This window comes from Acomys russatus, chromosome X (genome assembly GCF_903995435.1).
Source record: "Acomys russatus chromosome X, mAcoRus1.1, whole genome shotgun sequence".
NCBI lineage: Eukaryota > Metazoa > Chordata > Mammalia > Rodentia > Muridae > Acomys > Acomys russatus.
In genome coordinates this window covers 83,212,433-83,238,191 of record NC_067169.1, presented here as the reverse complement: position 1 = coordinate 83,238,191, position 25,759 = coordinate 83,212,433, and the positions used below count along the sequence as shown (strand labels likewise).

The following is a 25,759-nucleotide window of genomic DNA, read 5'->3' as shown; positions in this document are numbered from 1 at the left end:
CCTTCTTACATTCCAGAGTCTTCCTTCTTTTTTAGACACTCTAGAGTCTTGAACTATTTTCCCTAAGTCATTGTGACCATCCATCATCTAGCAGAATGAGAAGTATAAGCAATAATAACTATATAAATGTAAATTCACTATGTGTCTTTATAAGCCAATCACTTCTACTTTCTTCCTTTATGATCTCAATTGAATCGCTTTTAATATTTTGACTCTATAGAAAACATTCTTGTTGCAACGCAACGCCCCTAAACATGTGACTCACACAAAGCGAACTTAAGTTCAATAACTCTCAATAGGTGCTCTGTTACAGAGTAGTGTGCTACATGGCAGAATGGAACTTGGAAATAAGATTCCATAAAATAAATAAATGAAATTATTGACACAAGAATTTTTAAGCATATTTTACTATGCTAATGAAGACTTCTATATATAACTGGAATATTCACTAAAATGTTTTTTCTTCATTTACTCATTACGTATATTTGAGTTATAAAGATGGGAGAATAATATAAGATCCCTGTCTCCTAGTATAATTCTCTTGTCTTCAATTGATGTTAATTTACATTTTAATTTGATGTCAGTTACTGACACAGAGACCAATAAGGGGCTGGAAGACAAAAAGCCATCACGTTAGATGTCGTCTGATCCATATTTTGTCTAGATCAAGGTCTAGAATTTCTTTTTCTTCCTCTTCTTCATTATCATCATCATCATCGTTGTATTTTTTTCATTCCTATAATTCTGGGTATGATGGCTCACACCTTTAATCTCAGCACTTAGAGGGGGGCAGAGGTAGGTTGTTTTGTGTGTATTCAAGGCCAGCCTGGTCTACATAATGAGCTCCAAGCCAGCCAGGGCTACAAAGAGAGACCCAATCTCAAAACAATACAAAACAATTTACTTGTAAAGTACAAAATTTTATAAAGGTTTTTCATCCATATTTCATTTTGTTGATTTTCTCCATTCCATGCTCATTTTATTTTCCTTTCCAAAGCTGCACCCTAAGATTTTTTGGTCACTTTTCAATAGCTCCCATGGGATTGTTGTTGCTATTTTTTTAAAGGAACTAGGGATACAGTAGAAATATGGACTGCTTGCTTAGCTTGTGCAAAGCCCTGAATCCACTTCCCAGGAGAAAACAAAATGTAACAGAACTTATATGTACCAAGCCTAAAATATTTATCATACTATGTTTCAAAAAGAATGTTTGCTGATCCTGACAGTCTAATTTTTATAAGTTCCTTCTCTAAACTAAGCAATGTAGTAGAATCCATTGTATTTATTTGGGTACTAATAAAAGTCTAGTTTGTAAAATTCATTTACAAATATCATTTCATTGTTTTTCTCAGAACTTACTTTTTCCCCTTTTATTCCACTGCAATCACATTTTGATCCAGGAAAACACCCATGGCAGGCCTGTAAGCGGAGATAGAGAAGATCGTCAAATACAAATTTGAAAACAACTCTCTGGCTGAGAAGTCAGTGCAGCAATTCAAAGCAAGAAAAAAATATGCAAGGATGTATACAAATGGCGATGGCTTTTTATATTCAAGTTTTTGCTATATGCATCTCTTTTTTCAACTTTTAACAATGAGCAAATGAAAGTTTTATAATTTTAAAGTAATAAATGTCTCTTCATTTTTTACATTTATTCGCTCTGTCTCGCTGTCTCTCGCTGTCTCTCCCTGTCTCTCTGTGTCTGTCTGTCTGTCTGTCTGTCTGTCTGTCTGTCTCTCTCTCTCTCTCTCTCTCTGTGTGTGTGAATATGTGTGTGTGTGTTGCATACATATTGTTTAGAAATGGTATTTAGAAAACAACATGAAAGAGTCTGGCTTTTCCTTCTACTATGTGAGTTTCAGGAATAAAAATATGGTTGCTAGGTTTGGTACTCAGCTCCTTTATATGCTGAGAAATAGCCTTTTGTTTTTGTTTATGTTTTTTTATAAGAAGAGTCTCTCTACCTAACCCTGTCCATCCTGGAACTCAGTACATAAACAAGGCTATTCCTGAACTCACAGAGATGCCCCTGCCTCTGTTTTTGTAGTACTGGGACTAAGGGTGTGAGCCACCATGCTCAGCTGAGAAATACAAATTTAAAGATGCTAAAATGAATAGACAATTCATAAGACATTCTGATTGATATGATTTGTCACTTGTCCAGGTGGTAGGAACACCTTACTTCTTTTCCTGAGATCATGTGTAACGAATCACCTCCCAGTCTGTATCAGAACATCACCTTGGAAACTAGCCAAGAATAGCTGCCGCTCAAAGTCAGCTACTTCTCGGCATTCAAGTAACCACAAATGGATCATAAAACATATAATGCTGTATTTTACCTAGTTCTTCTCTTTACCTCTGCTCTTTCATCACTAATAGCTCAATTCTTAACCATTCTAAGCATCACATAAAGCCTAGATGCTCTGAATTCAATTACACCAAGGAGCGGTATTCTGAAGCCAGAAAAATATCTTTCTCTACTATAAAAACACACAGAGAATGAGAAGATAGTCTGTGACATCTAATATCCAGAACTATACGCTACTTTGGAGCCGAAATGCTTAGGAAAAAAAAACAATAGAAATTAGAATAGCATATACAAATAGTACAGTATTTATGTACAAGGAAGCTGAACACATTTTATCAAAATGACTATTGAAAGTTTTGTACAAGAAAAATATAAAATGCTGTTAATCAATGTTCCCTCTTCAGAGATTGCGGCTTAACAGGTAAGACAGCTTTCTATCTTGTCTTCCTATGTTTTTCTTTCTCTGGTTATCATTGGAGAATCTCCCTAAATCCTTATTATTTAAATTTCAGCTCAAACTAGATGTCTCCATCCTGTTGAAACCTGTTTTCTTGATTAGAAAAGAGCGTGTTCCAGTAAAAGCATACTCTGACACTCCAACTTAAAGTCTGTCATTGTGCCATGTGATTTTTTGGTTTTTTTTTTTTGTTTTGTTTTGTTTTTGTTTTGTTTTTTTTTTTTTTGTCAACTTGGCACATGCTAGAGTCATTTGGGAAGGGGAAATTCAATTGAGAAAATGACCTCTGTAGGCAACCCTGTGGAAAATCCCCCGCCCCGCCCCCAAATGGTTGGTTTGAGAGGGCACAGCTCCCTGTGAGAAGTGTCATGTCTGGGCAGGTGGTCATGACTTTTTTATGAAAGCAAGCTGAGCAAGCCACAAGAACAAACCAATAAGCAGCATTCCTCGAGGGCTTGTATTTCAGTTCTTGCCTCCAGGTCCCTGTCTTTAATTCTTGTTCCGAAGTCCCTCAGTAATGGGCTAATTGACAATGATTGGGACATGAAAGCAAAACAAATCCTCTCCACTCCAAGATGCTTTTGGTGATGGTCTTGATCACAGTACTAGAAAGCAAACTAGATAGTTATGCAATCATTATTACTATCCTGTTTTCAGTATTACATTTTAACTACATTGTACCTCCAATAGTCTTATTGAGACACAGCCATTCATCAAATGAGAAGGGTTATTATTGAAGGCAAGAAAACTTGTTAGGCACAAAAATACAAATATAAATATAAATGTACTCATATAAAGTAATAAGTTTAAGAACAGAGATTAGAGGAACAAAGGGTAATTAATGCTTATCCACAATGACTACTAATATAAGAATAATATTTGGCATTGGGAAGGGTATCTACATTTTTAAGTATGAATATATGTATAGGAGTCTGTTATAAATAAAAAGTGACTTTTTGCATTTTCAGAGATTTGTATTAAGAAATCTTTCCCTCAAATACAGATTACAATCCTTAAAATAATGGAAAGACAGTATAATATAATTTTATTAATACACATGAAACAACATGAATTCCCATTACACATGTATTTTTACTCTCAATATAATAACCCCTAACTCTTAAAATAAAATTAATACACAAAAATTTTGTATCCTTGTGTGATTATATGCAGTTTCTCAAAATGAATGATTCATTATATTAAACTTCTTCATCAGATAACATGAACTATACTTTAAAGAGAACAGCACTTAAAACATTTAAGAATTATAGAACATTTTATTTGAATTTAATTTAAAATTTAAGTCATAATCTATATACTAAATGTGTTATTAAAAGGACTCTTACACTTGGGTTTAAAAAAAAAGACCACCATAAAAGCCAAGTCACTGTAATACACACACCAACTACTACCAACCACTAGATGGCAGTTTCCATGCAATTATTAATGAGCAGTCATAAGGAAATGGCCCTAATTAGACATCTCATTAGGTGGAAGAGCTTTTGATTTTTAAGCAGTATCTGTTCATATCGACAAGATGCCAAATCTGAACAAATCACAATAATATATCTAGGAGTAGTACAAAAATGTGCAGCCCTGGGTGCTTGCTGCCTTTAAGGAACTTGCCATCTACTAAGAATCTAGCCATAAACAAATGAAAATGGAATTAAAATTAAGTGTAATAATGGTATAGCGGTAATAAAAAATAGTAACATATAAGAAATATATCCTGATCTTCTATAGCAAGTATTTAATGATGAGACCATGGGTAAGTTGTCTAGATACTCTAGGACTTGTTTCTCATTGATAAAATGACAGACATAGATAATATGATTTCCTTCAATAGCTTCAAGCTTTAACTAAAGTTCCATAGGATTCACCAAGTTAAAAAAAATGACTGGTATCAATTGCTATAAGAGCTCATAAGAATAATTCTCTTGAGGTTGAGAGTTATTAGTTATACTTGGAAGGATAGGCAGATTACCTTTCTAGAGGAAAAAAAGAGGGTGCAGCGAGCAATATGACTAAAGACACATTTAGATGAGGCAAATTTTAAGATAAATGAACATTACATATCTAAGTTTAAAAGGTTTTCTAAGTCTGATTGAAAAATATAATAGGAAAGTATCATTTCTTAGCTTCTTTTTCAAACAGTTATACCCCAGACTAACATGAAACTTGTCCAACTCTTTCTTCAGTCTCCCAAGTGCTAGAATGGTAGGTATATATCATCAGTCAAGTTTGATTGTTTTAGTACTATGGGGAAAGCTTAATTCTACAAAATCATAGAAGAATGCTAATGTTTGATAATTATGGATCTATAGTAATCTGTTTAGCTTTTATCCTGTGAGAAAATATCAAAATAACAATTAAAGAAAGCTTATATTATAACACATTAAGACATATCATAAAACTATAATAACTAAAACAGTATGGAATTTCTCAAAGAATTATTGCTCAAAAATAATGAATCAGTGAGTATTAGGATAAGTATGGAAAATAATGATATTAATCATAGAACTTAAAATATGAAAATAAAACACAGATTAGAATATTACCTGAAATGTTTTGGGCATTCTCATCTTTTGCAATTTGTAATATTTGTTTATACACAATAAAATATCTTGTGGGTGAGACCCAAGACTACAGATGAAGTACATTTATACTTCATATATACCTACAATCCTCTCCCAAGTAAGACATGTCTCATGCAAGCCACTACTTTTAGTCATTAGAAAAAGAGAAATCCAGATTATCTACCCACATCTTAAGATTTGGAGCTTAAAACCTCAGATAAAATAGAACATGGGACATTTGTCTTTCTAAGTCTGTCATCTCATTCAATATGATCTTTTCTCATTCCAACTATTGATCTGAAAACTTCATGATTTCGTTTTCTATTCACAACTGAATACTTTTCCATAGTGCATATGTACCACTTTTTCATTATTCCTTCATTAGATAAAGAACAACTTATGTTGTTATTTTCTAGATATTTTGAATAGAGCAGAAACAAACATGTCTGAGCAAGTATCTGTGGACTAAGATGCTTAGTCATTTGACCACATGCCAAGAAGTGGATTCCTGAGTCATATGGTAGATTTATTCCTATCTATTTGGGGATTCTCCACACTGATTTCCAGAGTGGCTGAATCAGTTTGTAAGTTTTGGGTTTTGTTAATCTTTTCCATTCTGACTGAAATAAGACAAAATCTCAAAGGTCATTTAACTTTCAATGCTCCAATAGCTATGTACAATGAACATTTTTGAGCTGTTCAATTGCCTCTCTCTCTCTCTCTCTCTCTCTCTCTCTCTCTCTCTCTCTCTCTCTCTCTCTCTCTCTCTCTCTCTCTCTCTCTCTCTCTCTCTCCCTCAACCTCTCTTTTCAGGTACCAGGCCCATTTTTGAAAGGGTCATTTGGGTTTTTTTGTTTCTTTGTTTTTTGTTTGTTTGACTCTGCTTTTTTACTTCTTTGTATATTCTGAACATTAATTCTCTCAGATGTATAGCCAAAGAGTCTCCCATTCTGTAGGCTTCTGCTTCACTTGATTGATTTTCTTTAGCTGTGCAGAAGTTTCATTTGTCATTTTTCACTTTACATTTTAGGTAAATGGAGTCTAATTCAGAAAGACCTTTCCTATTTCAATATCATAAAGGCTAGTTTCTCTGTTTTCTTTTAGCAGTTTCAGGCTTCACAGTCAAGTCTATTGATCCATTTAGAGCTAGTTTTTGAGTATGACGGTAAGTCTCATTTCATTCTGCATGTAGACATCCGGGATTTTTAAAGAGTGCAATTTTATTTGTAATGTTTTAGATTATAACTTAATCACAACGTTTCTCCCTTTCTTTTCTCCCTCCCAACTGTTGCATATACTCCAATCTACTCTTGATGATATTCAAGGACATAGTTTTCTATCATCATTTGTAGAAGATTCTTCTTTTCTCCAGCTTATATTTTTAGCATGTCTGTCAAATATAAAGTGGCAGAAGCTATGTGCACTTACATTTAGCTCTTCAATTCTGTTCCACTGATCTACAATATCTGTTTAGTTTATTTTTGCCAGTATCATATGTTTTCATTACAATGGCTCTGTAATTTATCTTGAGATCTGGAATGATAATCCCTCCAGCATTGCTCATTTTGCTCAGGATTGTATCTGAATATATTGGGTCTTTTATGGGCCCCATATGAATTTTCAGATAATTTTTTCTTAAAGTGAGTAACATACTGAAAAATTAAAATTATTTTAAAAATTAAAAGAAAATATTGAAGCACGTATTTCTGATATTTGTTTAGTCAGTCCCTTTTAGATAATTCACCAGAAGGGCTAGTGCACTTGCTGCTCTAGCAGAGGGAATTAGTTTAGTTGCCAGCACCCATGTCAGAGGCTCACAACCACTGTAACTCCACCTCCAGGGTGCTCTAGAACCTCTTCCAGCCTCCATAGACACCCATGTGAATACGGAATTCATTCACACAGATACACACACACACACACACACAATAAAAATAACACAAATCTTATTTTTTTAAACTCTAAAATGATCAGAATTAAAAAGTGAAAAATGAAAAAAAGTGAAAGATGTTTTAAATTGATAGTGATGAGATAATAGATATTGATTTATAGTCAGAATTTTAGATGCACCAAGATAGGAAACAAGTTTTCTTCAAGGCTTCCAAATACAAATAGCCAAAACACTAAGATTGTAACATTTATATAATTCCTGGTTGTGTCATGGTTCTTCTTGCTATAGGCAGTTTATTGTATATATGCGCAATAATGTAAAATGTATATATAAAACGAAAAATAATAAAAATAATAATAAATAAAAAGAAAAATGCTGTACAAATTAAGATGAAGTACAATGGTATATATGCATGAAAGTGCCACACTGAAACTCATTGCTTTATATACTAATGTAAGAAATAGTATTAAGAAGATTTTTATAAATGTCCAGGGTCAATTTACACATGAAACTGACAGTCATATTTACAGGTCTAGGGTTAGGAAGCAGGTCACAAACTTTTCTAGCTGTATGCCCACCTTAGACAAATTTTAGCATAAGCCTACTTTACCTTAAGTTTGGCTATCTAGAGACATTTTCACAGCTGTTCCCTTAAGATATGCCCAGTCACATCAAATTGGATCTTATGATCAATATCCTTCTTAATAAAGAGTCTGAGTCAAGTTTTCTAAAAAAAAAAAAAAAAAAAAAAAAAAGTGAAAAATCAGGTTGAGTGAGGTAACCCAGACCTAGAAAGACATGGTATGTACTCACTTTGAAGTGGATATATAGGTCTATCTATTCTCAACATTTAATATGAGGAAAGTCATGCCAGTGTGAAATTTTGTACGTGTGTGTGTGTGTGTGTGTTTTTTTTACTTAACACAATGTTTCCTAAGTTCATGAATGTGGTACCACAAAACAACACTTCCCTCCTCTTTATTTTCAAATCATATTTCATTGACTATGCCTACTACATAGTATTTAATCCGTTCATCTTGATAGATAGCTGCGTTGTTTTTTCTCTTTGGCAATATTATGTGTACTGATGTTATAAATACTAATATATAAGGTGTTTTTATAGACATATTTCTACTTTTCTTGGATATATGCCTAAGAATGGGATAGTTTGGTCAATAGAACTATATAAGCAAGTAAGCTGCTAATTGTCTGTGGTTGATATCAATGGGAAGAGAAAGCTAAGAGATGTGGTTTACTTATCATATTGATTAAAAGGTTCAAAAATCATTTGAGGGATGGTTGTAAAAATTCTGTACACATTTGACAAAACTAATGAGCACGTACTTTAAATAAGAAAGCTAAATGCTGTGTAAATTATATATCAAAGATGCTGTTTAAAATCCATGTAAAGACAATCTTGGAAGATCATACTATCAACAACTAACAAGAGGTTAAGATATTTCTCCCTTTAAATGTCAGTGAGCTTGCCCCAGTGTTATGGGATGGCTCTAAAACTATGTGACTTCTGTCTCAGACTTAAAAATGTATTACTCAAGGCCACAGCCTGAGCTTTCTTAAGCTCTTATTTCCACAGGTGATACTAAGCAGAGGAAATGACCCTTCACCCGGGTTACATTGCTGCCTGTTGCTTGAGAGAAGCCAGGTATTTACAGAGCTTGCACATCTTACAATGAGGAACAACTCTGTTTTTCTTAGATTGTGTTCTTATTATAGTGTTAAGTAAACATATCTGGCTTTCCTTGTAAAAGGAGGTAGCTATTGCCAGTTCTCAAGTCATTTATTATAAAACATCCTTGAAAATAAAGTTCACTGAGAGGGCAGCTCCTCTCCTCTCAAGATGTACAGAGGACGTCCGTGGAAATTTTTCTTCATGCATCATGTTGACATTTGAAATGTCAAGAGAATAAGAAAAGGCAGGATAAAAAGAACTACTAAAGAGAAGATCCTTTAAAAATGTTAATTTTCTTAAGGGTGATAATTTATTAGAATAGCGGGAGACATGATTTGTGATGAGGTTTTTAGGGGCATTGTGTCGTGCTGTCTCTAAGTTACTTTTAAATAATCATTGGACAGGCATACACATAGAAACACTAAGTAGCAAAGTAAAGAAATGGAAAGCAAACACAGCAAAACTCTAACAAACACTGAGTCTAGATGAAGATATAATTGTTTCCATTACATATTCTTACTATGGTTTGAAAATGCTAGTAAAATCTTAGGTAAGGACATTGAGAAAAAAAATGTTGGAAACAAATATCCTTAGAACTTCAAAAAAGGAAGCGAATTTCAGAATGTATGATAATGATATTTGTCAGAGACATCAAAAGCCTAAGATTACATAGGAAGGTTGAAATAAAAGATGAAGTAGCTATGCACAATAATAACCAAAGAAAGCTGGTTTCACTATATTAATTTTAGACAAAATGGATTTTAAGGCAAAACGCATTACAAAAGATGAAACAAGGTCACTTCAGAATGATAAAAGATTTGGTTCACAAGGAAGATTCTGTCTAAAATACCTTATATTATACATACTTAATGTCTCAAAAATACATAAAGTGAAAACCAACAGATTTATAAAGGTACACAAATCTAATTTCCTTAGGTATCTTAAACAAACCTTTCACAACTGATTGATATAACACATAAACAAAATAATCTGTAAGGACATACAATGATTTGAACATGACTAATAATACTAATGGACATCTATACTACAATGTATTCATCAAATAAAGAACATAAATTTATATGAGGTAGATACTAGAAATTTATTAAAATTGATCATACACTGTAGTTTAAAGTAATTTGAACAAATGTAAAAGGTCAGAGATCACACACAACATAATATTTAACCATAATGTTATTCTGTAAAGGATTCAAATCTGACCAAACAATATCAGAGAACAGGTAAAATTAGCCTAATTTAGTTACCAAGCTTACAAAGGGCTGAATGTGATGGATAAACTACAGACTGATTTTACCAACATTTAGATGTAAAAATATCACATAAAATATGATGAAGTTGGATTTAACATAAACACTAGCAATTTTTGAAAGGAAGAGAAAGTTCACAAATGAAGAACATATGTCACTCAGATTAAATGACTGTAGGGATAGAAAATTCAAAATAATTTCTTCAGAGAATAGTTTAATAGAGATGGGGAGTGTACACTAACACATTTACATGAAATAGATTTTTATATGCCAGAAAATAACAGAGAGACCACTTACAGAGATGCATCAGTTTAATCTTCCAGGCTAGGGAGAAAGTGAGGGAACTAAATACTCTATAGCACTTTTTGGAAAGAAAGATGGCTTAATAAATGCACTGCATGGATAAGTATCATAAATGGGAACTACAACAAAAGATCTACAATTACAGTGAACAGCATGCCAATAATATTCACATACTCAAAATACTATTTACTTGAAAATGCTATAATATTGAGAGAATACTGAAAAAGGAACATAGGTATTGATAAACAAAAGAAAATATTTGCAAGTTTTTACCCTTGACTAATTGATTGAGAAATTCAAGTGATGAGGGATAGAAATGAATCCTTTCAGTACAAGTTAAACTTTTGTGGGCCATAGGTATACACCACAGTAGTATGTCATCCCATCATGCAATGGTTTTTCTTGTGAGTTTAAGACACTATTAGAAGACATTAGTGTATTTTATTTTTTATTATATTATGTATATGTGTTTATTTACCTCCATGAGCACTACATGTGTGTCTGGTGCCCACGGAGGCCAGAAGAGGAAGTGGTATACCTTGGAACTGGAGTTACAGATTGTTGCAAGCTGCCCTATGGCTGCTGGGCACTAACCTCAGTTCCTATGGAAAAGCAGCCAGTGTTCTTAACTGCAGATCCATTTCTCCAGGCCAAGACATTATTTTAAATTGAATTTTTAAAAAATAAGTTGTCTTGATCCTGAAAACAAAACAGAATCTCCAGTGGAAGAATAACTGTTGAATTCAAAGCTGAAACTCTTAGATATTTTTGTACAACTTGTCACTGGTATCCTATCACAAGCCACAAACACATCTTTTCTCTTTATATTAAATGCTAACAGTAAACCAGTTATAGAGGAGTTGTAATAGACCTTACAAATTAACTAATGTACTCCTATCGCTTTAAATCTGAAAACTTCAGAGCCCATCAGTAACAGAGGCCAAGCCAGAATCATTCCCTTGACTTCTCCAATATTTCAAATGGATTCTCATTTGCTTCCAAATTCTGAGCAAAAGCCAAGACATTTTGCCAGATTTTCTATGAAGAGGAAACATTTTCTTCTCACTATAATGAAAGTTTTCTTTAAAAATCAAATTATTGATGAACACATTAATCAGTTGGAAAGCCTTTTTAACCAAAACAGCACCTGCCAGTTTCTCCATACTCAGAGCTAAAAAATATTAAGTGACTCTCTAAAATATGATGAGGGAGCGGGAGAGGATGCTCTGTGAGTAAAACACTTCCATACAAATGTGAGGAGCTGAGCTCACATCCTCACCACTTGTCAGTGCAGTAGTATGAATCCGCCTTCCCACTGTTTCTTCAGCAAGATGGGAAGTGTGGAGACAGGAGAATTCCTAGAAGCTCACAAAGCCACATAGCCTGGTGCCTGCAGAATAACAGCAAATAACCAAGAAACCTTGCATCAACTAAGATGAAAGGTGAGGACCAGCATTTGATGTTTTTCTCTGACCTCTGAAGGCATGAAGTGATATGCACACTCGCGCGACACACAAGCACACAAGCACAAAGTCTGACTACACACATAAACACTAATACACACACACACACACACAAATTTAAATTTTGATGCCTACAAGTAATCCCCAATCATAACATATAACGTAGTAATGCTATTTGATTTCTTAGTAATACTTTGGAAAGAGGAGGGTTAAAGAAGAATGCCATACTCAGGATGCCCATAAACTCATATTGATAAAAGTGAGGCCAAAGATGTGACGACATCAATTAACAAATGGTGACATTTCCAGCATTTGCTCGAGACCATTTACCAGTTCCCTCATTACTAATAACTGTAATCTTCCAAACCCACAGACAAGCGTCTCAAGCTAGCCATTAACTTTACATTTTGTGCAAGGAAGCTAAGCCTGTGCCTTTCATTAGGCAGTTTCTTTTTTTTTTTTTTTTAACATCTAAAACGATTTATTTCGACTGGGCGTGGTGGCACACGCCTGTAATCCTAGCATTCAGAGGGCACAGGCAGGAGGATCTCTGTGAGTTCAAGGCCAGCCTGGTCTACAAAGTGAGTCCAGGACAGTCAAGGCTGACACAGAGAAACTCTGTCTCAAAAAAGAAAAGATTTATTTCTTTTTAGATTTATCATATGTGTATAAGTGTGCGCCTGCATGTATGTATCTAGTATGCATGTGGTACTAATGTAGAACAGAGAGCACTTCAGATTACCTAAAACTAGACATACAAGCAATTGTGAGGCTGCCTGATGCAAGTTCTGGCAACCCAACCTGGCCACTCTGAGTTCTCTTAACTGTTAGGACATCTCTCCAGCCCTTGGGTAATTGTTTTTATTCACTGAGAATCCTAGATATAACTTATGTGATATGCCACATTTTTCAGTAATTAGGTTGGATAAATAGGATTTCTATAATACAAAAGTTACCTAGTCTAATTTATATTCATTGTTATGTCAAATTTCGAGTGAGAGGTTGGTCTTGGTAAGGAGTGCTTGTATTTGATTTTTATTTATTTATTTTTTTGAGACAACATCTCATATAGACTAGGCTAGCCTCAAACTTTCTATGTACATGGCAATGACTTTGAATTCCTGAGCCCCCTGCCTCCACCTCCCAAGTACAGGAATTATAGGCACGCACCATCTCACCTGGATTATTTGTTTATGTTCTTTAAAACCATCATTCTGACATATATGTGTGTATATATACATATATCTCCTACCATACACACACACACACACACACACACACACACACACAATGATATATGAAGCCCTTGGCTCAATCTCCAGCCAAATGATAGTAATAATAAATTAAACTTAACATTTCTTAAATGAAAGCTTAAAACTCTAAAAACATAAGAGGTTTGGAAAAAGTCTTTTATTGGGTTCTATGGTTGTTTTACAGAGATTCATATCCTCTACATTAGTTAGTTTAGAACTGATTCAGGAAAGCTTTGTATTTTAATGACTATATTCCAATATTTTTAACTTGGAGTGTTCCTAATTTAACTTTAAAAAGTTATTTGTAGAAGTGACTGGAGAGGTTGCTTAGTGGTTAACAGCACATGTTGCTTTTGCACAAAACCCAGATTTGGTTCCCAGCACTCACAACCACCCTTAGCTCCAGTTCCAGTGTATGATGCTCATATCTGATCTCTATGGGTAACAGGTGAACATGTAGTACACACAGACACACATACAGACACACACAGTCAGGCAAAGCACTCATAAACACACAATACAATACATATCTGATCTCCATGGGTAACAGGTGAACATGTAGTATACACAGACACACATACAGACACACACAGTCAGGCAAAGCACTCATAAACACACAATACAATACATAAATACAAAAAATAAAAATTTTTGATGATGGAATTTTGCTACATAATTCAGCCTGAACCTGGAACTCACTAATTTGTCCATATTGTTCTCAAAGTCACATTACTCCTCATGATTACTAAGAATTCAGATGTGTTCCTTCAACACCAGGGCACTTGCTTCAAAGTTTTTCAGGTCATCCTTGAAATTGCAATTCTCCTGTCTCAGCCACCAGAGTGGGTCCCCAGTTATAAATTTTATTTCTTTTAAACTAATATTGTAATCTTATAAATATTAAGGGAGTAATGCAGTGTGGTCTGATGTATTTATGCATTATTGTGATTGTTAATATTGATTAGTAACGACACAATCTAGAATCACTGAGGAGACACTGAGAAGTTTCTAGTTTGAGTTAAGGTGGGAAGGCCCACTTTAAATGTCAGGAACAGGATTCCACTGGCTTTCATTCTGGATGGAGTAAAAAGGAGAAAGAAACCTGTGTCCTAGGATTCATCCCTCTGCTTCCTGATTGCTTGTTAAACGGAGTCTTTCAGGGCAAGGAACAGTCTGAAAAAGATCACTAATGCCTAAGCATTCCTTCAATGGCAGTCATCCATTCTACAACACGTAACACATTTGGAGTTGAGTTTGGCATAGTTATAGCGTGTTAGGCGTCATTATGACCTGTATTGTCTTCATTTGGAGTTCAAGCATGAGAGTAGGGATATGACTGTATGTCAGGTTGAGAAGAGGTGGACTTGTGGTGGCCAATTTTGCCTGTCAAGTTGACTAAATCTGGAGCATACTAAAACCCAAACCATTAGGCGTGTCTCTGAGAGATTTTCTTAATCAGATAATTTGAGGTGGGAAGGCCCGCCCTAAATCTGGGCCACACCTGATAGCAGCCCACATAAAAGAGCATAAGAGAAGGAACCTTTTGGCTTTTTGCCTGCTTGCCCTCACTCTCATTGCCAAGTTTATCCTGTTCGTGAAGGATTCATTTGTGGATATGAGAACCTACTTCTTAGGGATGAAATAAAGCGTGAAGACAACCAGATCTCTAGGGATACTGTGGAATTTTAGCACCAGATTAGAACTGCTAAAACATTCAGTCTCACTTACTGGGCACTGTCAGATTCTTGGCATTTCTGACAGCAAATGTTGGGCTACTCAAACTATAGCCTAATCTTTCCCCTTTTGATATATATTTATTCTATCAGTTCTATTCCTTTAGAGAACCCTAAGACACTTGGCCTTGGAAAAGTACTAACATCGTAGATAAAAGACCACAAAACCATGATTATAAGAATAAAAAATACTTCAGAGTTCTGCTGAGCATAAATATGTCTGGAATGTCTCCTATGAAGCAATCAAAATCTGTGTTCTAAGTGTATTTAAGACCCAGTGAGGCCAAATCCAAGGCTCTATGCCAATGTAAAAATCCACTAACATGCCATGAGCCTCCTCATTGCCTGCTTACAGGAAGGGAGAAATAAATTGGTTTTTTCCCTGATGAGTGGACTAGAATAGTTTTAATGGAATTACTGGCTGATCATCTCAGCAGCTGGTATTCACAGTCTGAGGAACTATTATGACCTTAAACTCTGTTACAACATTCAGTCAGGCAAGTGTTCTACACAAAACCTCTGAGCTCATGCTTTCCAAAGAGCAGCAATCACAAAAACACCTTTGATGTGCTCACCCAATGCACGAATGCTTTAGTTCTGCTTGTTTCATTTGTGACCAGCAGAAAAGACGAGGTATTTTACATCATGTAGCTGGGTCACTGGTTACATGAAACAATACATGAAGTGTGGACAATAATATAACATCCCCATACAGCAATTCGAATACAAAAATCCAGTTATGTTCTGTATAATTTTATATGAAATACACCTATATATGGTCAAATCAATAATTAGAAAACTAATAGCTTCTTATTAAAGTTGATGGTATTTTATCCATACTCATCAATCATATGGGACAATTATTTCTAAGGAAACATTTGTTTATATGCTCTTCAAAACTGATTATTGCCTTATACAATTGCAATGACAAAAGTCCATATTTTTCTTAGTCCTACTGATATGAGAGCAGTGAACACAGGTGAGAAGATGATTGGCAAATAGCTATGGAAAATGGACATGTAGCATTCCTTACAGAAAAAGGAAAATAGAATAAGCTTGTAATAAAAATAGCAACCATCTGGCAACTGGCTTTTAAATCTCACTTTAGCATAAGACTATACATCATATCTACTAGTAGTCCATTAAGAGAATGCTGGGTCAAAAGATTTAATAACTGCATAACAACTTTAGAAATTCAAGTTTATGTGGATAGATACTTACACAAATGATTTCATTGCAACATTGAATAGAAAACAAAAATGATGAAACCAATATGATGTAGTAGAAATTGAAACAGCGGTGGTGGGCAGATGACTCGGTGGTTAAGAGCATTGGCTTTTCTTTTAAAGGAACTAGGTTTAATTCCAGTACCCATAATTGTCTATAATTCCAGTTCCAGGCGATGTGATGTCTCTTTTGGTCTCCTCATGGCCAGGAATACAAGTGGGACAGACACAAATACACAGAAAAAACATTCCTACACATAAAATTTTTTTAAAAAAATTTAAAGAAATTAAAAACTATCTCTGGTGAACAATGGCTACAGACTTGAGAATAGACAACATTGGAATAGAATGTATGGTGTCTTTGCCTATGCTGGATTTGTAGAACTTAAATGTCTCTGGCTACATTTCCTGTTATTAATCCTCTACAATACATAGGCATATAAAGAGATGCAGAATATGCAAATGAGTCTATAAACACTTGCTTGACGCTTAGTCATCTCAAAAGCTATGAGTACTACTGAAGAAAGATGAATTGGAATACAGAACCTGCCGCAAGAGATTCTGTAATTTAATTGGGCAAATGCAGAGGCAAATCAATAGCTGTTATGAAATAAAAGCAATAGAACACATACTTCTGTGGTGAAAGGAGGTATTAACTAATTGATGTGAGTTTGGTATGGAGGCACATGCCTAAATGGGTGATATACAAAGATTGTAGTTCAAAGCCATTCTAAGCTCCTTAGTGGGAACTTTGCAACTAACAAACAAACAAATAAACAAATAGGTAAACAAACAAATAAGTATGAGGAAAGGGCACTCATTCTAATTTGGAAGGAAAAATAACAAAAGGAAGTCAATCTAATTTTATTCATAACTTTAATGGAAATAAATATGGTCAATCATATAGTCAATACAGTACTATCTAGACTATGTATCACCTGAAATACAGCTAGTCCAAACTGAGATTTACTCTGAATGAAACCTATAAACAGTAATTAAAGAGTATAAAATATCTTACTCTCAAATTTGAGCATTTTGAAAACCTAATGACTATGAAAGAGTGAAAACTCCATCATGCAAACATGATACCTCAATGTGAAAGAAAATATGCACATAATCAAATCAGTGATAGAACACAGAACTCAGACTAAATTTATTTTAAAACATGTAAAAGTCAGACCCCACACTCCAATCAACTGTGAAGAATGTCTTATCCATTGGCTAGATCTGGGTAGAGGTTCAATGTTTACTGCACGTATTGTACTTGGCTAATGCCGTAGTATGAGCGGGACCCCTGGGCCCAAATCTGCCTATCATAATGTTCTTCTTGTAGGCTTCTAGGACCCTCTGGATCCTTCTACTTTGCCATTCTCCCATGCTTCTCTCATCTAGAGTCTCAATAGGATGTCCTCCCCTCTGTCTCAATTTCCTGGTAAGTGAAGACTTTCATGGGATGTGCTCCTTGGGTTAGTGTCCAGATATAAGTGATTATATACCACTTGACTCTTTCTGCTTCTGGGTGAACTCACTCATTATGATCATTTCTAGCTCAACCCATTTGTCCACAAATTTCTGGAATTCCTTCTTTTTAATAGCTGAGTAGTATTCCATAGTGTAATTGTACCACAGTTTCTTTATCCATTCTTCTACTGAGGGACACTTAGGCTGTTTCCAGGTTCTGGCTATTATGAATAAGGCTGCTATGAACATGGTTGAACAAATGTTCTCGTTGTTTGCTGGAGCATCTTCTGGGTATATTCCAAGGAGTGGAATATCTGGGTCTTGAGGAAGCCTTATTCCCAGTTTTCTGAGATAGCCTCAGAAAGATTTCCAAAGTGGTTGTACTAGTTTGCATTCCCACCAGCAATGAAGGAGTGTTCCTCTTTCTCCACATCCTTGCCAGCACTTACCAGGAAACTGGGACAGAGAGGAAGACATACTACTGGGACTCTAGATGAGAGAAGCATGGGAGAATGGCAAAGTAGAAGGATCCAGAGGGTCCTAGAAGCCTATAAGAAGAACATTATGATAGGCAGATTTGGGTCCCGGGGTCCCGCTCAAACTATGGCACCAGCCAAGGACAATATGTGCAGTAAACTTTGAACCCCTACCCAGATCTAGCCAATGGACAGGACATTCTCCACAGTTGAGTGGAGAGTGGGGTCTGACTTTCACACAAATTCTGGTGCCCCATATTTGACCACGTCCCCTGCATGGGGAGGCCTGGTGGCACTCAGAGGAAGGATAGCAGGCTACCAAGGAGAGACTTGATACCCTATGAGCATATACAGGGGGAGGAGGTCCCCCTCAGTCACAGTCATAGGGGAGGGGAGTAAGGGGAAAGTGGGAGGGAGGGAGGAATGGGAGGATACAAGGGATGGGATAACCATTGAGATGTAATATGAATGAAGTAATAAAATATATTAAAAAAGAAAAAAACATGTAAAAACACAAAATGTGGAAATGCAGACAGGTAGAACAAAAATAAAGATATGAACATGGAAAGGAGGCATAAAGCTGTAAGAAAACTAAAAATTGAAATTTAAAGTGAACCAAAGTTTGTTGGAAAACTGCTGAAAAAAACAAAAACAACAGAGACTTGGTGGCCTGGCATTTGAACAACATTTTGTTCAGTTTATCTGGGACAAGGAATGTGGCCTTCAAACTTAAGAGAACAAGAACCAGTTCCTTATCTGAGGGTAGACAATGTGATGGCTAAAATATCCATACTTTTAGATTCAAATAAATGATGGGCTAACCTGTGCGAGCACTTTCATAAGTGCTGCTGAAACATTAATAAATATGGGAAGAAACAATATAAGTCAATCAGAAAATCTTTTGCTATTAAATTAAAAAGAGATGAATTACAAAGACTGCAGAAACCACCAAACAATGAGGTTACCTAAGATAGTAACATATAAAAACAGAAAAGCACAGTGACTAGAATTCTCACCAAGCACATACATGTAATACTTTTACATGAAAACTGAACAAAATTACAGTTCAGCTATATATACTCCTTAAATTCTGCCTATGAACCATAAGGGGACCCTACAGTGCCTGAATTCTCTGCCTATATGCCTGAATATGTTTCTTAGTATTATTCTATTCACCAATGTTCTTCTATTGCCTAACTCCTGGAGTTAAGTGTAAAACTAGTGCAGTTGTCCTGCATACTTGAGACTAGTTTTGAGTTCCAGGCAATGTTAACTAAAGTTAGGTTCAAGTTTACATGATCATTATGCTCAATTATTATAGACATGTCTTCAATTCATAGTGATTACCTTGGGAAAATTGTACTGGATGAGCTATTCAAGAAAAGTACTCCAAATGAACCATAACTCTTAAGAGGAAAACAAAATCTATTATAATTTGCTTAAAGTTTGCTTTTTTAATTAGATGTTTAGTATATTAACCTTAGTAGTAGTCAAATTTGGCTACTTGATCTACAGTAAGCAGTGGTTCTCAACCTGGGAGTCATGACCCCTTTGGAGGGTCAAACAACCTTTTCATCAGATATCATGTATATAAGCTATTCACAATATAACTTATAACAGTAGTAACATTGCAGTTATAAGGTAGCAACAAAAATAATTTTATTGTTGGGGGTTATTACACATGACTGTATTTAAAGGGTTAAAGGGTTGTAGCATTAGGAAGGTTGAGAACCACTGCCATAAAGGTACAGAAATTAAGACAGAATGGTATCATCATATGGATGCAGGGGGGAAGGAAACAGAAGTGAGATGGCGTGTGGCTAGTTTAAAATAAAGGTGTTCAAAGCATTAAAGAGGGAAAATATATTTCAAATGGTATTAGAACACTGGATGTCCCTATATAGAAAAATAAGATCTAGTCTTTATCTCATACCAAATCTGGAATAGACCATAGACTAAGAAATAAAAACTGAAACCCACAATGTTTTTCAATAAAAAATATTCTATTTAGGTGTGTGAATTGTAGCATAGTTATTCTGTATTAAATGCTAATATCTGTTTATGAGTGATTATATACCATGTGTGTCTTTCTTGGTCTGTGTCACCTCACTCAGGATGATCATTTCTAGTTCCATCCATTTGACTACAAATTTCATGATTTCCTTGTTTTTAATAGGTGAGTAGGCAGAGTTGATGGCCAAACTCTGCCAAGACAGGGTAAGTAAGTCCTCAATAGTTTCTGCCTCACAAATATGTCTGTCAGATATATTGGACCAGAAGGCTGACAATGATGCTCTAACATTACAGTTTTGGGTGACTGTTCAAGTAGCAAACTGTCTCTGTCATCTTCTCATTTGGGAAGTTACTAACTTGCACTTCCTATTTGCTCAGGTAATTAAGTTTTATTCCTTCTCAAGTCTCTGATAGGGTTGAAGACCAGATAGGTTAGGTTTACAATTAAGCTTGTTTAGGGATTAAGATGTTTTTAGGTCTAGATAGATGTTTTAAGTTGGTAATGACAAGATGTGATGGAGATTGCTTTACATTCAGAATTTTAGGTGCACCAAGATAGGAAAGATGTTTTCTTCAAGGCTGCCAAATACAAATAGCCAAAACTCTATGAATGTAACATTTATATAGTTCCTGATTATTTTGTGGTTTTCTTGCTGTAGTTAATTTATTGTACATATGTGTAATAATACAAATGCATATGTAAAAAAGAAAAAATAATAAAAAATAGCTGAGTAGTATACCATTGTGTAAATGTGCCACAGTTTATTTATCCATTCCTCAGGGGACATGCAGGTTGTTTCCAGATTCTGGCTATTACAAGTAAGGCTGCTATGAACATAGTTGAGCAAATGTCCTTGTTATAGGTGGAGCATCTTTTGGGTATATGCCCAGGAGTGGTATAGCTGGGTCTTGACATAGAGCTGTTCCAATTTTTCTTAGAAAGCAGCAGATTGATTTCCAAAGTGGTTGTACAAGTCTGCACTCCCATCAGCAATGGAGGAGTGTTGCCCTTTCTCCACATCCTAAATAAACTTCATAAACCAATATATAAAGAACAAATTCTTTTTTATTTTTATCGGTATTTTTATTAATTTTTTATTAATTCATTCATATTATATCTCAACTGTTATCCCATCCCTTGCATCCTCTCATTCCTCCGTCCCTCCCACTTTCATCCTAGTCCCCTCCCCTATGACTGTGAGTGAGGGGGACCTCCCCCCTCCAGTATACGATCATAGGGGATCAAGTCTCTTCTTGGTAGCCTGCTATCCTTCCTCTGAGGATAGGATTGGTCTCCCCATCCAGGGGATGTGGTCAAATATGGGGCACCAGAGTTTGTGTGAAAGTCAGGCCCCACTCTCCACTCAACTGTGGAGAATGTCCTGTCGATTAGCTAGGTCTGGGTAGGGGTTCGATGTTTACTGCACGTATTGTCCTTGGTTGGTGCCATAGTTTGAGCAGAAGCCCTGGGCCCAGATCTGCCAATCAAAATGTTCTTGTAGGTTTTTAAGTACCTCTGGATCCTTCTATTTCCCCATTCTCCCATACTTCTCTCACCTAGATTCTCAATAGGATGTCCTCCCATCCATCCCACTTTCCTGGTAAGTGAAGACTTTCATGGGACATGCCCCTTGTGCTAGTGTCCACCTATAAGTGAGTATATACCATTTGAGTCTTTCTACTTAAAGAACAAATTCTAATAGTCCCAGCTTAAAGATTTTTATACGAGACAAAGAATAGACATAATTAAACATTAAATAAGTTTTTATCAACATTCAAAAATGAATCAATCAACATATATCACTTTAATATGCTGAATAGACATGCAAGATATAGAGAAATATATTTACTGACCAAAACAAACAAAACAAAATTGTGTGTGTATGGCATACCATTGATTAGGTCAAATTGGACCACACTGTGGTTTTCATTTGCATTTTTCAGGTGGATAATGATATTGAGGGTTTTTTTTTTCATATATTTGTTGGCTGTAGCTCTTCTTTTGAAAAATGCCTTTTCCCATCATTTGCCCATCTTTAAACTGAGTTGTTTTGTTAAAGTTTGGGAATTCATCATATTATTTTAATGTCTAAAGCAAACAAGAGCATAATTAAAAGCCATAATACAATATATTCACCTAACAGAGAAAAAGATCTTGAGAGAGGGAAGATGGTAGAACACAGGTGACAGATATGAAGGAGAGGAAAGGGAATGAGGGGAGAGGGCTTTAAGCGGGGAGAGGGATAGGAAGCTGTGGAAGAGGAGGACATAGCGGAGAGAGAATTAGCACTAAGGATGCCTTTAAAATCCATATGGAAAGCTACTAATATTATATATATATATTCACACACGCAAACACACACACATGTACTCACATTATGTGGCAAGATATGTCCATGGAGCAGTAGTGGCATGAATTTTATGGGAGTAACCAACTACTATCTTGTATGATTTAAGACAAAGCTTCATTTAGGAAACTCATGCCTAGTACTATAAATCTAGCTAAGAACTGATGTTTGGAAAGTTCACAGCTATCAGATATAAACCTACTAGCATTGTTATGCAAAATGGGCATAATGTCGAACTTATGTCTAAATTAATGATCTCTATGGCCATAGAGCAGTGCTCTCAGCCCTCATCACACAGAAACTCACAAATGATTAAATGCAAAGCCTAACTCTCTGTGGATTGCTCAGCAAATACTGGGACATCTATATCATTTGTCCATACACCAAGGCTCACAAGATCATCATGGAAGAGGAGGCAGAAAGACAGCAAGAGCAAAAGGTTAGCAAGGAATAGAGAAAACATTTTCTGGACATTAAGGATTACTGCAATCATGAACTCGTAGCAGCTGTGGCTAGTTACCCTTCTATCATGAAATGTGGAGTTATAAACTCCCATTCCTAACTGAGGAGTTATTGACAGTTAATGGGCTCTGGTAGAGGGAGAGAAAGGATTTTTAATGGTATGGCATTTGAGAGGTTGGCCACACTCCAGAAGATGGCTTCAGTACAAACTGGACAAATGTATGCTACATTCAAAAAGCAGAGGGCCTTAAATTGGGAAAGGTGGGTTTAAGAGGAGCTAAAGGAGTAAATAAGATCAAAATCTATTATATGAAATTCTCAAATATTAATAAAAATAAAATATTTAAATGTGCACTAAATGGAAAGTTCCAGAAAATAATGAGTTGCTTTTTAAAACTAGCAATATATTCTAACAACATAAAAAAGTTAACATAAAAAAATTATCATTCACCAGGATGAAGTGGTATTTATCCCAGGAATTTAAGCATGGTTCCAAACAGACAAACACATTATACCAACAAAAAAGGGACAGTAACCATATGATTATCTCAGTAGAAGCTGCAGAAAAAGTATTCAATAAAACTTAATATTCCAACTTAGGCAGAGGTGGTGCATGACTTTAATCCCAGCACTCAGGAAAAGGAAACAGACATATTCTTAGTTTGAGGCCAGCCTGATCTACAGAGTGGATTCTAGGACATCCATGACTATGCAGAGAAACAGTCTTGGGGGAAAAAAGACAAACACACCCCCCTCAAAAAACTCAATATTCCTCCATGATGGAAAATTCTGAACAAATTAAGTATAGTAGGCTCATACGTCAAAATAATATACAACAAACCAACAAGCAACATCATGAGTTAGTAACAACTAAGTGTTTCTTTTAAGATCTAGAACAAAGTGAGTATGTCCACATACAATACTGTTATGGACTATGTAACCAGAAGTTTTAGCCAGATCTATTAGGCAAGAAAAAAGGAATTAGAGTCATACAAACACGAAGGAGAAAATCAAATGGCCCTTGTTTACATATAGTGTGATATATAAAACCTACAAAATCTATTTATATACAATTACAATTGATAAATTAAAAAACACGGTAAAACTAAAACCAAGAAACAAAAGTCAATAGCATTTCTATGCACCTTAACAATATTTTAGGAAATTTGTACTTTACAAACCAGTACAAAAATGAACTACTGAGTAATTAATTTACTAAGAAAGTAAAAGATTAAAGTGAAAATTACAAAAAAAAAAAAAAACCCTAATATTAGAAAGTGAAAACACATACAAACTATATAAAACAACAAGTCATAGCATGTTCATGACCGGAAAAATTTAAATTGTTCAAAATATCACAAGTAATTTTTTCTTAATTTAATACACTCTCCACTAAAATACCAGTGACACGTCATGAACTAGAAAAACAAACCGAAAATTCATATGAACCCAAAAAGGCCTTGGATAGTCAAACAACCATAGAATACAAAAACAACACTAGAGGTACCACAATGTCTAATTTCACAAGATGACATATGAGCTAGGGATATACATTAATGGTAGGACACTAGACTAGTATACCATATCCTAGTGGTGACTCTTGGCACTGAAAAAGTATTGTTGGTAACGGCACCAAAAATATAGTCTAGAGAAAAACAGTCTCTTCAATAAATGGTGCTAGGAAGATTAGACAATCAAATGAGGAGGAGATATCTATAACACATATCTACTCACTGGTACAAAAATCAAATGAAAATTTATTAAGACCTCCATATAAGACTTAAAACTAGGAAGCTATGAAGCTTCACTCCCACTAGATAAATTTTATAGTGCTAGAAGATGCTCTGCATGGTATCAGAGAATATAGCTATTCATCAATACTACCTAGCTGTGAACACTGAGTGCTATAATAAAAACCTGTCTGGTATAATAAGCCCCTGATATAACAGTAGCAAAAATGCCATAGAAGTACCAATCATTTTTTAAAGTTAGATTTAAGGTCTACTCCACATGATGGAGGACATATCAGATAGATTTATCATAACCAGGGACCCATGGCTTGATAAATCATAGGCCCTGAGGCAGAACCTACTAGGTAAGTACTCTGGTAATGGGACATAGTATTAAATCACCTCCTATTGATTTTTTTTTAACTATACCTATAGATAAGCACATCTATGAAACCTCATCAGAGAAGCTTCTTTTAGTGTGTGTGTGTGTGTGTGTGTGTGTGTGTGCGTGCGTATGTGTGTGCGTGTGTGTCTATGTGTGTTTTGCAGTAGAGAGAAATTAACACAGAGACCCATAACTAGTCAAGGTAGAGAGAAAATATGACTACAGAGTGCTCAGTCCTAAGTAGGACACCCCTTCCTCCCACAGCTCAGGGATATTGCAGAAGAGGTAGGGGAATGAGAACCAGAGGCAGTAGATGACTACAAGGAAACAGTTTTTCTGACAGGGCAGTTGTGCATACATAATCACAGCAGATGTGACAGCATGCAGCAGCAAGAGAAAATCTCAGCATACAAGCAGGACTTGGTCACAAAGTCCCCGTCATAGATAAAGAATTTTTGGTAATTAATAGATTCCAAGGGAGAAAGGATAGAACTTGTTTTCTTTAAGGGTGTGGTTCCCAACAAGTCTAATATATTCTAGTAGATGGTCATACACATAAAAGTATATAGGTGGCACTAATGGGTTTTTTAAAATGTGAACATAAAGTTGGGTGTTTATGGAATCAGAGTAGGTATAAAAGGAGATGACGGAAGGTGAAAATGTTCAATTTACAATGTATGAAATTCTATAGAATTTAATAAAAATATGTTTAAAGA

The 25,759-nt window shown here is 35.3% G+C and overlaps 1 protein-coding gene across 1 annotated transcript in view; it reads right to left on the bottom strand.

Annotated features, from left to right (window-relative positions):
* Positions 1-25,759, bottom strand: part of Col4a5 (collagen type IV alpha 5 chain) — a 192,155-nt gene that overhangs the window by 125,498 nt on the left and 40,898 nt on the right. Inside the window, exon 2 of the mRNA XM_051142260.1 lies at positions 1,360-1,419. Coding sequence (XP_050998217.1) covers positions 1,360-1,419 — 60 coding nt within the window. The remainder of the gene's footprint in view (positions 1-1,359; positions 1,420-25,759) is intronic.